We start from the raw sequence: 13,076 nt of genomic DNA, 5'->3' as shown, positions 1-13,076 counted from the left end.
AGTAGACCTCGCATTTGAGGAGTTGGGAAATTCTTGGGAAAATTTGAGAACACTACTTTACAATTCCATCTACTGCCGCTCATGGCAAATAAATGACTGAATCGATGACTGACAGGGAATTTTAAAACTGATCTTGCTCAAGTCCATGTGTCAGCTTTTCCTCACATAACAATTTCTTATTTTTAAAGGTCATAAGAACAGTAGACGTTGTCCGAAAGCACTGAGTCACCTCAAGAGCATCTCAGATAAAGCTGATGTTTTTAAGAAAGAATGATGAACTGGCATTCTGGAAACGCTCATGTCCGGCACTGAGTCACGTCACAGGTCAAAGGTGCCAGAATCCTAACCCTAACCCTAACTCTTTAACTTGCAGCCAGTTTCCGTCTTCTGAATAACTCCTTTACCAGTAAACCTGTCTGTTTCCTGTCAAGAATATAATAAGAGACCGGGAGGAACGTCTGAGGAGCAGCAGTGACGCGAACGATGTGTGATATGTTATGTGTGATAGCGGCTCAAGTTCGTTTAAGACTATGGTGAAACAGAAAACGTGCTACGGATTTTGTGGAAAACACCTTCACTGACATTTCCGGTACAAAAATAGATCTGCAGGAAGTGTATTTCACCCTCCTGATTGGTTTCCTCAGCAGTTTCAAGCACTTTGCAGTATATATACTCAGAGCTCCCAGTTTTTCTAAAAATGAACTAATTTTAGGCAGATCTGGAGCTAAACGAACTGCATGTGTGAATGAGAAGTGATCTCTTGTTTGTTTGTCAGTCAAACAGTTCATTCAGAAAGTCAGTCTACACTGTTGACTCTGAATCACTGCATTCAGGCCATTTAACAGGAAGTAGTTGAAGTTGAACAGTGTTATTTTAGTATCATTTATTATCGATATCCTTTAAAATTGTATCCTTTTATAATTTATACTTGTATATTTTAGTTAAATATTTAATATTAGAATTATAGTTTAAGTAAAGTTTTAGTAAATATGTTGTGTGTTTTTATTTGATTAGTCTTTGATTATTTAATTATTTGTTTATTTGATCTATTTTATGTACTTACGTTTCAACTAAACAAAAAACAAAAATTATTTTTTTGTATGTATTTACTTATTTATTTATGAATGAAGTTGTAGTTTTTAGATTTAGTTGTATTTCTTTTAATACTTAAACTAAATTAAAATGAGAAATTTTGCCTTGCCAACTCACTAAAATAAAATACATTTGTTGTGGTTTTTTTGTCATTTTAAGTATGTCTATAAAATTTCTAGTTTTAGATTATTTAGTTATTTTTTATTTAGTTTTATTCATTTTAGCACTTAAATGTAAACCAAACAAAATAAAAAATACATGTTTGTCATTTTTATTTATTTATTTATTTAAATTACATTTTGCTTAATTTATGTCTAGTTATTTTAGATGCCAACTAGAGAACATTTTCTAATTCTTTTTTTTAATGTATACAGTTTTATTAAGTTTTAATTTATTTCATTTTAGTAAGTGACTGTTGACTTGGCAACTAGCTGAAATAAAATTATTAAAACTACTTTTATATTTAATTTCAGCTAATAGTTCACTAAATTATAAAAGTACTTAATTATTTATAAAGAGTATTATTTATGAGTAATGAAATTGTTATTTTATGCTTGAAGTTCTCATTTTTAATCCATAATTTGTAATCTCTGTTGTAGTTGTAATCCTGCTAGTGAAGTGGTCAGACGCCGGCCGGGTGGGAGGGTGATGAAAGTGTTTTGCAGGCGAGGACGGAAGAGAAACGGTAAGGTGGGGACGGGGGGAGAGACAGGGAGAGGAAGAGCGGGAGAGAGGGAGGTCACAGGCTGCTCTGCACACCTATTGTCCCAGCGTTTCCTCGGCTGCAGACTGAGGCCTAACCATCCACAGGAAGACAAACAAACTCTTATCAGTGGCGCACAGAGCCCTGCGGTGTCCCCTGGCCTCTAACCCCTGCGCCCGCCCCGCCACATCACCAATCCCCCCAGATTAACCTGCGTATCATCAGCGGCACGGGTCGTCATGGATGGGTTTGCCGTGTCCTTCACCCAGACGCCATGGCTGGGGCCCGTGGAGACGGCCTGTCTTTGTATAGGTCTGTTTAAGCCTCTGGGAGCCGACTGTCGGCCGTCTCATCGCGTCGGAAATAAACAGAGCAACAAACTGACTGTGGGGCAGATCGTGAACATGCTGACCTCAAACTAGAGGAGGATAGCAGTGCCAGAGTCATTTTAGCCTGTCATATATATTTATATACACACACTAATATAGCTATTTTACATCATAAACAACCATATGGTGATGAATTCAATACTGTACTACTGGAAACTACTCATCAATCCTATGTAAAACAGCTTCACACTATGTCACAGTTACACTAAGAGTAAAACACAACTTTATTTCACTAGTCCACTTTAGACATTCTACCAACTGTAGCTTTGCAACTACATGTCAACTAGCAGTCATTAGAGTATTAGTAGACTGTTAGGTTAGGGTCAGTAGAATAAGTTGACGTACTTGGTCTGGTATATTTTATTGGGTGCTAAAAATAAATAAATAGTAGAGATATAGTAGTAGAGAGTTGCTGAAATCGCGTTTGGTCTCATACTGTATCGTGTATCTTGTCAGTGTGTGCACTTGCTTGGCCATTCTTAGTGATTAATAGGAAAGTGGGTTCAGCTGAATTCTAGCAGTGATTTGTTAGATAGGTATAAAAAAGGTTATTATACCGCGGCAACCCTCGTGTGAAGCCCTCTTAGTGTAAAGACCATCGACTCTACCGGGCTAGGACACCGGCAAAGGATATAAGTATCACTTTTTATTTTTATTTTATTTATTTTTTTTCCTTTATATGTTTACTATTGAAATGTTGTTGTTGTATGCATTTGTCAATTTTATTTAATTTCTGTCTTTTCTTAAATGGGTGTGTATAGAGTATTTACAGAGTGTTAACTTTTAGTTTTAGTTACTTTTTCTTATTTGTAAGTCGTTTTGGATAAAAGCGTTTGCTAAATGACTAAAAGTAAAGTAAAAGCAAATAAATAACAGCATTTGTATTATAATGAAAGTACAGTATAAATGTATAATATAAATAATAAATATGCATATAATTTCAAATATGCATTGCATTTGTTATATTTGAATGTACATAAAATATGTTACTTAAAAGGAAGGTTATATTGTTTAAATTATTTAAACAAAAAATTAAATTAAATTATTACGGTTAGATATCTGTTAATATGTTTCATGGCAGGAAAACTTAAATATCTAAAGATTTTCTGAATTAGCGTAAATATTGAAATTGCGAGAAGAGAAGTGTTGCGTCTGAAATAAAATACTCATAGTATATGAACAGTAGAGGAAAAGTACCCGACTACTTTTGATGGACACTTTAGTATCCCATGATGAGGTAGGTCACATGATAGTGAAAAAACGGTAAAAATTGTTTTGAAGTGAGTTCAAATTCATGTGTAGTAGCTACTCAGACACCATGTAATTTCTGTTTTACGAATTACTTGATTATAGTAAGTCTATATAGTTTACACAGTCGGTTTTTTATCAAAATGATAAACTGTATATCACATTTTAATACGTTATACCTTTACATAGTATGTTTATATTTATTCCTAATTATATATGCATGTGTTTAAATGAAAAAAAATACATCAAATACACAAATGTTTTTCAAACATCCTGAATGTAAGTTTCTTTATCCTTCCAGAAGAATCCCAAGTGATCTCGACATGGTCAACATGTTTGATATAAATACTGAACTACATTGAAGTTGACATGATCTGATGCTTTTGCCAAACTGCTTCTCCTCACTGCTGCTTTCTGTTGGTTTAGAGGTTTTTCTTTCTTCAGATTGCCACCTCAAACCTGAAATCTGTCTTCAAACTGTCCAAGTGCTCAATCTACACGAGGCCTAAACACCCTTCAGACTTCAAGTCTCTTTTCAGCTTGCTCATGTATTCAACCGACAGACCTTCAGACTTCAAACGAACCTTCAAAGTGTTTTAAAGTTCCAGGCAAATCCGTGTCAAGAAAGTTGTTTCTTGACACAGACAAGCAAGCCATTTTTTTTCTATTTAGTCATATTCTCTCAGTGCGGCTGCAGCACAATAGCAGCATGACACGTGCTTTCTTCCTCTTTTGAAAAATAAAAGCTGCCTCAGCCCTCTCTAAATGCTATTTAAATACTTGCAATTGCTTGCAGATTTTACTGCATTTTCTTGCAATTTTCTTTTCGAAAGCAAGTTTCATGCTTTCTCTTATTCAGGTTCTCGGCAAAAAGATATTAGATGATCCAGCAATGCACACGCACAACAACACAAAACACATTTATCACAAGGTTTCTAGCAGCTGTATTCCACGCTAAAGTCATGCAAACAACACGCACATACATAAGCAAATAATGAGATATTTCTGATGCACCTCACAGACAGCCAATCTATCTTCTCTACCGTAATTAGTGTGGCGACTCGGGGAGGAAAGACTCATTTAGTGGAGGCTGTTAGCTGGTTCCTCTAAGCAGATGGAAGCAACCGGGTCTCAGTGCACAGGAGGAGCTTCTAATCACTCAAATCTGATGTAGCTTCACACAACATATGCTTCCCGAAGCATCAGTAGAGAGCAGACATCTCCCTCCAGCGCTCCTGCAGAAGTGCTAATGACTCTGACCTGACTCAGATTCATGGACTGGCTTACTGGTCGCGTCACTGCATCGTTAGCATCACCGCCAGCCATCTTGGCAGTAAATGATAAGATAATTAGCAGCGGATGTGAAAAATGCAGGGTACGATAACTGATGTTTGAGTGTGTGTTTTGGTCCTTCTGTAAGAAAGACTTTAATAAGCACAGCACGATAATATCAGATGAAAGCTCATCTTTTGATAACAACTTGTTATTCAGTCTGTTGAGATGTTAAGACGCATTCCCTTGTGAAAAAGAGTTACATGAATACTTAAGTATGAACTGAATGTAATGTTTTCAGACATGCGATTGCATGTTAATTGCAAATAAATGAAAATTAATTCTAATTTACTTTTATATTAAATGCAAGCTCAGACTTCAGAGTGTTTATGTAAAAATACCATGGAAGTCCATGGGTAACCAAACAGTTGACAGTAGCCATTGACTTCCATGGTATTTTTCCATAAACACTCTGAAGTTTGAGCTTGCATTTAATATAAAAGTAAATTAGAATTCATTTTCATTTAGTCTGCATTCAGCAGAAGAAATAAATGCATACAGGTTGACAGAGTGACATGAAGGAGAGTAAATTAGATTTTTGGGTGACCTTAAGGGAATCATCATTTTCAGTGAAAGTCTCTCACACAAAGAATCATACAGTACAACTTAGTGCATGTACAAACTACTTTCAAGTTTGTTTGTTTTTTTTGGGGGGGTGCCCTTTTTGGTAATTTTCAGGGTATGGTAACACTTTACAATAAGGTTCCATTTGTTAACATTAGTTAACCACCTTAGTTAACATAAACTAACAATGAAAAATACTTCTAAACCATTCATCACTCTTAGTTAAAACTTATTCCAGCATTTACTAACACATAATTAAAATCAAAAGTTGTATCTATTAATGTTATTTAAAGGACCTGCAGCTTACATGGACTAACAACAGCTGTATTTTTAATAACTAATGTTAACAAATAATTAACACAATGTTCATTGGTAATTAACTTTAGCTAATGCATTAAATACCATTAACAAATGGAACCTTATTGTAAAGTGCTACCAAAAATTCTTCAGAATTTCTACTTTTGTTTTTCTCTTTTAAGAGGAATATAGAGGACAATTGAATTTTCCCTTTTGATTGAATGCTGGCTTTAAGGCCAGAGGTTCATGGCCCGTTTACTGTGGTGAAGTTTAGCAACTGATTCTAGATCAGTGTGTTGGCCAGACGGCTTTGATAAGCGCTCTCTGTCTGACGCTAATGAGTCAGGCTATGGCTCGAGAGACCTGACGCTCCAGAGACAGGATGCGTCCTGAGGGACTCGGGACAGACAGAGACACAGACAATCACAGAGACACTGGGAGGGGAGCGACAGCCACCCACAAAGAGTCTTCTGTGTTCTAGTCCAGAGTTTATTTGTAGCACTTCAAAGCTTACAGCCGTGATAAGAGTTACATTGTTAGAAGGAACATAAAATCAACATGAATATCAAAACTGACATAATTTATTTTCTTAAAATATACAGTTCAAATGTTTTGAGCCAGTAAGATTTTTGTTGTTGTTTTAAGAAATGAATGCTTTTATTCATCAAGGACTCAATAAAATCAAGCGTAGTGTTAGTTCTGGCAAGTCACGTTAGTCAAGTTTGCATCAGCTGACTCTCAGCTGATCCATGTCTACCTATAGGAATATGATCTCGTTATCGCTGCTCTCCCTGCTCTTATCCATTCCGCCAATCCATACTGATGCTAATTGTCAATCATCTTTGACAATAGTGGTCCTGACAGAATTGACCAAATGTGTCAGTAAAGACATTTATAATGTTACAGAAGATTTCTGTTTGAAATAATTGCTGTTCTTTAGAACTTTCTATTCTTCTGTAAATCCTGAAAAATAAATGTATAACGGTTTCCACAAAAATATTCACATAGAAAAAAGTTGTTCGAAAACAGAAAACAGCTGAATCGTAATAATAGTTCAAAATATTACAATTTTTACTGTATTTTTGGTCAAAAAAATGCAGTCTTGGTGAGCAGAGGCTTTCAAAACCCTTAAAAAATCCACTGAAAAGGCGTTTTCATTTTAGGTAAAGTTTTAGTAATTTTGTCATGCGCTTTCATCATTTTCATTAAATTATATCTATTTCGTTTTAATTCATATTTAATTCAGTATTGGTTCTAGTAATTTTAGTATTTCAACTTAAGCTTATATTTCAGTTAGTTGCCAAAGCAACATTTATAATTTTTGTTTTTAAAGATTTGTAATTTTTTTATTAGCTTTTTTTTTTAAATAGTTTAGATAACAATAACAACAGTGTCCAACCAATTTCCCAGTAACACATTTTTTACATGTTAATCTGAAACTTTCCTACAAAATTAGTGCAAGCAGTCTACAGATTTTGTAAGGGATTGTGTCAAACCCCTAAATTAAAAAAAAAACAATAAATAAAAATGCATGGTCTCTGAGGGTTTCTGTAACTTGTGATATTTATTGCATGTGTCACTACTGATATCATATTCAGCTGCTGCTCAATCTCAGCTCTTGATTACCTCACAAATATTAAAATATAAAAATAAGACATTAAAGTGTTTTAGTGTTAAAAGGCTTCCTCATATCATAATTCGGTCTACTCTGATTCCCCAAAAAGTGTCTCTGTTTGAGCAGCTCATTCAGTCCAACCAGTGGACAACAAGGAGAGTTTGGGAGACATGTATTATATAATAATTTTGTTTCTTAATGCTAATGGCACAGAACTTACACTCTTCAGATGTGAGGAGTCAAGAACAGATCAATCTGTAGAGTTTAAAGTCTGAGAGAAAAAAATCAGTATAATATGTAGAGAACAGGAGTGCAGCAGACGTTCAGAGCTCATTCCAGTTTCATAGGGAATACTTGAAGACGTGTGTGTGTGTAAGGCTTAATTTGAGGATTGTGTGAATGTTTCTTTGATGTTTGTCTCGTCTTAATAAGATCTTCTTGTTCGCACTTCACATCAAGGGAAATCACACAACAGAAGAAGCTTCCCGATGGCTTCCACATGCTTCCACGTTCCAGTTTGTATAAAAACATGTTAATTGAACACACATTCCTGAGTGAAAAATTAATGATTTCATTCAGGAAAAATGCATAAAATTGATGAAAAGTGACAAGAAAGACATTTATAATGTTACAAAAGATTTAATCTTGGAACTTTTTTGTTCCACAGAAATGTTCACCAGCTGAACCTTTTTCAACATAATAATGAAATTTGTGAAATTTTGTGGTACAGGGTCACAAATGTTTCTTGAGCGGCAAATTAGCACATGCGAATGATTTCTGAAGGATCATGTGACACTGAAGACTGGAGAAATAATGCTGAACATTCAGCTTTGATCACAGGAATAAATTACATTTTATTGTATATTCACATAGAAAACAGCTATTTTGAATTGTAATATTATTTCACCGTTTTACTGTATTTTTGGTGATCTTGGTAAGCAAAAAAGACTTCTTTCAAAAATATTTGAACATCTGAATGGTAGTATATTTTTATAAAAACTAATTTTTCTTTCATAGATTTTCCTTTTCCACTGATTTCATCTGATCATGTGATATATAGAGAAACAAATTCAAGCAATTTATCCAGCAAATCTCAGCCAAAATAGTACGACCAGAACTCAAAAAAAAAAAATGAGAATGAGAAAAAAAAGCTTGCAGTCAGAAGAGGAAAAAAACAGATTGTTAATTGGGAGTGTGAGATAGAAATCGGTCTCCATGCGGTCGCGTCACTGGGTCTCACTGCCACCCAGACCAGCCGGCGGTCCTTCAGCGGGCGGAAGTGCCTCATTTAAACGCTACATGCCATATTTAACACTGGGGTTTTTTTCCTGTTACCATCATTGTGCTTAATTCACTAAGGAACCGTATCTCTCTCTCTCTCTCATGCTGTCTGTGTGGTGCGGTAATGATGGTGCTGTGGTGGGAATATCAGGTAGTTACATAACGGCTCCTGCGTGTTCCTCTTCCTGAGGATGTCAGATCCATTGCTTTTCTGCGGATTACAGCCGCTAACAACCGCACAAGCAATCTCAGGCTCTGTCCTACACCTAAAAAACACTAAAGGGCCGCTGTCTTCCTCTCTGAAGATGGACAAACCAACAGACCCTCTCAGGAGTGAGAAAAGCAAGAGAAACTGCTGAACAGAGTTAGTATTTCCAGTAAAATGCAAAGTGAAAGTACAAGCAAAGCAAATCGCTGGCATATGGTACACACTGGAAGCAGAAGTACAAATAATGTCATCGGCTATCATTCAAACATGCAGGAGAAATCAGATAATGGTGTGTCTAAAGCTTCAAGTCTTCTCACTAACAGGATCTCATGTTTATTCTCAGACATCAAGACATCAGTGACCAAATCAAAACACGTGTGGCACTTTCAATCTGCCGGCTTTCAGTAAACAGCAAGATCAAGAATCCATCCTTCACACTGGGCCTTATATTTCATTTGAAAAATGTGACCTTTAAACTATAGGCCAAAATAAAAAGGCTAAATTAATGGTAATGTAGAACTAACGACTATTTGTTTTCACAAAAATCTGTCACACAGTTTACTACATATTTTGGCCTACATTAAATCAGCAATACTGTAAATTTCTCCTTAATATGTAGAAGACAGCCTAACATATCATCTTCATAATTAAATTCAGATATCTTTTACTGTCAGATAATCCATACACACTAAAGTATCATCCAAATTAACTGGCTTTAAGTCAAAAATATTATTAAACATCACCTAAATATATAAATTTATACCAACAATACACATTATTATAGGCAGAAATAGCTCTTTAATGCAATGTACTGAGAGAAATCAAATCCTTTCTGAATAATCTCTAAGATGTTTTTAAACTGTTTCAATTTGAACACATTGTCATTAATTAAATTAGCGTGTCAGTAAATGTACAGATTACTTGCAATTAACTGAAAGGTCAGCACATTTACTGTGTGTTGCCCTTCAAACGTATTAATGGTCCTCTTACCTGAAGCTGTGGTTCTCAGACACAGAAAAACACCTATGAAACATATGATGCTCCTCATGTTCAGACGTATGGTTTTCTCTCAATGTGCCTCTTCTGATGGACTCGACAGCTGTGGCTGATATTTCAGAGGAGTGACCAGAATATTCCACACTCAACACTTCCTGAGAGAGAAATCAACATTAGTTTGATTGCAGCAGAGACCTGTTTGTAAAACAGTGACTGAACATTAGTGTGCATACATACATTTGAGTATGTGTGTGTGTGTGTGTCTATATTATTTACTTTATACATACATTTGTATCTTTAGTGGAGCTGAATCGTACAAAATTAACTTAGGCAGTTTTTAGTTGTGATATTCATAATTTTTAGATAATCACAGTGCTGAACAGTAAAATATCACACATCAAATTCACACACACTACTCGTTTTGGATTGATTCACTTTCGTTCACTTAAAAGTTGTTCAAATGTTATAAGAACCGCGTTACAGCGCATCTATTAAGTCATTATTAAAGCAAAGAGCGAGAGAGAGAGTTACTTTAACTAAACACAGTCACATATCACAAACCTCAAGCCGTGATGCTGGAAAACATGAGAAAGAGTTTTACCTCACGCTGGAAACGCGGCTCCGGCAGATCAGTTCCAGCGGTCAGTCAGTTATCCAGTCCAGCTGAACCCTCAGCACTGACATCATCATCAGCACTGACCCTCCCACTTCACACAACAACACTGCCCCTCTCACACACAACAAACACGCCGCAAATCAGCTTTCACACACGTACATGATATAGATGATCACATGCATAATATACTGATGAAGGATGAGCATAAGAACTGACTGATGCTGAAGAGGGTATAGGACACGCATAGAAGTTCTCACGGCCTGAATACAGTCTGATCGCAGCGCCCTCTACTGCAACACGATTAATAACAGATTATCTGTCAGTGAGACTCATTTACCTGCGAGTTTCAAATCTGTTGCTCATTGAAATTCTGATATCGTTCAGAAGATAACCTAACAGAAACAGACTGTAAAAAGAAAAAGAAAAATGTTATGTTGAATAATCTACCTATCTATCTATCTATCTATGTCAATCCACTTCTATATTTCTAATTGTATTGTGGTTATTATTCATAGTGCACATTTATAGCCATCTTGGAACAGCTTCTGTTCTTTAAATGTCTAAACATTTTTCAGAATTGAAGAACATTCAGGTGGACAGACATTATTTTGAAAATATAACTCCCTGCTGAAGAACCAGGGGTGCTCTGATTGATCGACTACCGATCGTTATCGGCCGATAATCGCTTTGGGAAATTTGATTAGCTGTCTCTAAAAGCCGATTTCATAAACCGGCCTGCTGTGAGAGGTTCGGCAAGACATGCAGCGGCACAGTCTCAATCTCTGGCCTGCGCAGATAAATTAATTATAATGCTAAAGGTGAGGTACAATTCATATTTGTTCATTAAATAACTTATAAAGTTATTTGAAAACCTTATGTGAGACAATTTCACAAACAATGTGAGTGAATCACCGCGCACTCTCTCTCTTTCCCTCTCAAAATGCGCAAATGGCTTCAAATCACCACATCGTGTCTGCGTTATAAACGAGCTGCACACTGCACACTGGACATAGGAATTGTCACTTGCACAATCAAGGCAGTATGGAACCCCTTAAGGGACATGGAGGCACCGAACCCCCAACTGCTCCCCGGGCGCTGCAGCATAAAATGGCTCCGGGTGTATGTTCATGGTGTGTGTGTGTTCACTGCTGTGTGTGTGCACGTTGGATGGGTTAAATGCAGAGCACGAATTCCGAGTATGGGTCACCATACTTGGCTGAATGTCACTTCACTTCACTTCACTTCACTTATCCCCTGTCAAAATCAGCTCTGTTTTCATCAAGCCGTTTTTTTAGTACATGTTGCTTTAAATGCTCATGACTCTGCTGACCCTGACCCTCTCTTCCATGGGGTGACTGTACTGTACTGTAAAGTACTGTTTACTTTAGCCAGGAAACTGGCTAAGTAGTACATTATTAGGAAAGGCAATTTGCAAAGATTCATAAAAAAACGTTATACTCACTTCTTCTGTAGATGAAGCTGGATCACGAATGATTTACACGAACATAGACACATTTAGGCTGATTGGGGATCGGCGCATTAACTTCAAAGCGAAAGTAATGTTAATCTTCTGCGTCTTCAGCAGCTCTGATGTCGGGAGTAAATGATGACTGCTTTATTCATTATTACATCCAACAACAAAACACCTCAATCGCTTAGTCAGAGACATCTTGTCTTCCCCTGCACTGGAGTCACACAGCACTCAGCTCACTCAGGGCAGGTCTAAGGTAAGACGGCCTTGTCAATCAACTATCGTGGGAGAGATCTATGCCATTCTGACAGGAATCTCAGAACAGCCTGATTTGAGTAAGTGAAAGTGAAAGTGACGTGCAGAGTGCACACACACAGCAGTGAACACACACCGTGAACACACACCCGGAGCGGTGGGCAGCCATTTATGCTGCGGCGCCCAGGGAGCAGTTGGGGGTTTGGTGCCTTGCTCAAGGGCACCTCAGTCGTGGTATTGAGGGTGGAGAGAGCGCTGGACATTCACTCCCCCCACCTACAATTCCTGCCGGCCCGAGACTCGAACCCACAACCTTTGGATTACAAGTCCGACTCTCTAACCATTAGGCCACAACTTGCCCTAGAAAGGGGATAAATAGGGATTAAAAAAAAAAACAATGGGTGGATTTTTTTGTCATTATAGGATGGATGTGTACACACACTTCCAACACACATTTATGTTCAAACAACTTGAAAAGTGAATTTTGCATCCGATAACCTCTTTAATAAAGCAGAATATGAATGCATGTTCAGAATAGGAACGCAACGCCCTGCACGTTAAGCCTTTTCTCCCCCATAGAAAACGCTTAAGGTAGGCTAATGAAAGGTTCATACAGCTGGTATGTTCACAATGGAGTGGTTTATTTTGAACTTGGACTCAAGTATAAAGAAATATAGTCAGTGGTTAGCTCAAGGCACGGTTTTGGGACATTCTAAAACACTTAATGTGGCTTAATGTATTAAAACAGTGACATTGGAGGACCAAATTCAATAATAATAAATACTAATAAAATATTTAGGCTAATATTAATAACCTTATTAATAATATTACTATTAATAAAGCAGAATAGCCCGGAATATGAATGCAATGCTCTGCACATTAAGCTTTTTCTCCTCTATAGAAAATGCTTAAGGTAAGCTATATGAACGAATACAGTGATTTTTTAAAACCAGTGTCTATTTATACTAAGTGCAAATAGCCCCCCTTTTTGGCAAAGGCTATTTACACT

The 13,076-nt window shown here is 36.7% G+C and overlaps 1 protein-coding gene across 5 annotated transcripts in view; it reads right to left on the bottom strand.

The window, feature by feature from the left end:
- Positions 1–10,558, bottom strand: part of LOC306871048 (endoglin-like) — a 47,310-nt gene extending 36,752 nt beyond the window's left edge. The window contains exons 1-2 of one of the 5 annotated variants that reach the window (XR_013784305.1): positions 10,327–10,460; positions 9,720–9,880 (exon numbers count right to left, since the gene is read on the bottom strand). Coding sequence is in view for 4 of the 5 variants with exons in the window: in XM_079418720.1 (XP_079274846.1) it covers positions 9,720–9,777 (58 nt within the window). In the remaining variant the exon portion in view is untranslated. Of the gene's footprint in view, positions 1–9,719; positions 9,881–10,286 lie in introns of all 5 variants that reach the window. The other 4 variants (XM_079418720.1, XM_079418722.1, XM_079418721.1 and 1 more) reach the window with 4 other exon arrangements.
- Between the last annotated feature and the right edge of the window lie 2,518 nt (positions 10,559–13,076).

This window comes from Barbus barbus (genome assembly GCF_936440315.1).
Source record: "Barbus barbus genome assembly, chromosome: 6".
Classification (NCBI taxonomy): Eukaryota; Metazoa; Chordata; class Actinopteri; order Cypriniformes; family Cyprinidae; genus Barbus; species Barbus barbus.
Note: the sequence above shows the minus strand (reverse complement) of the source record. Positions and strands in the feature narration are given on the sequence as shown.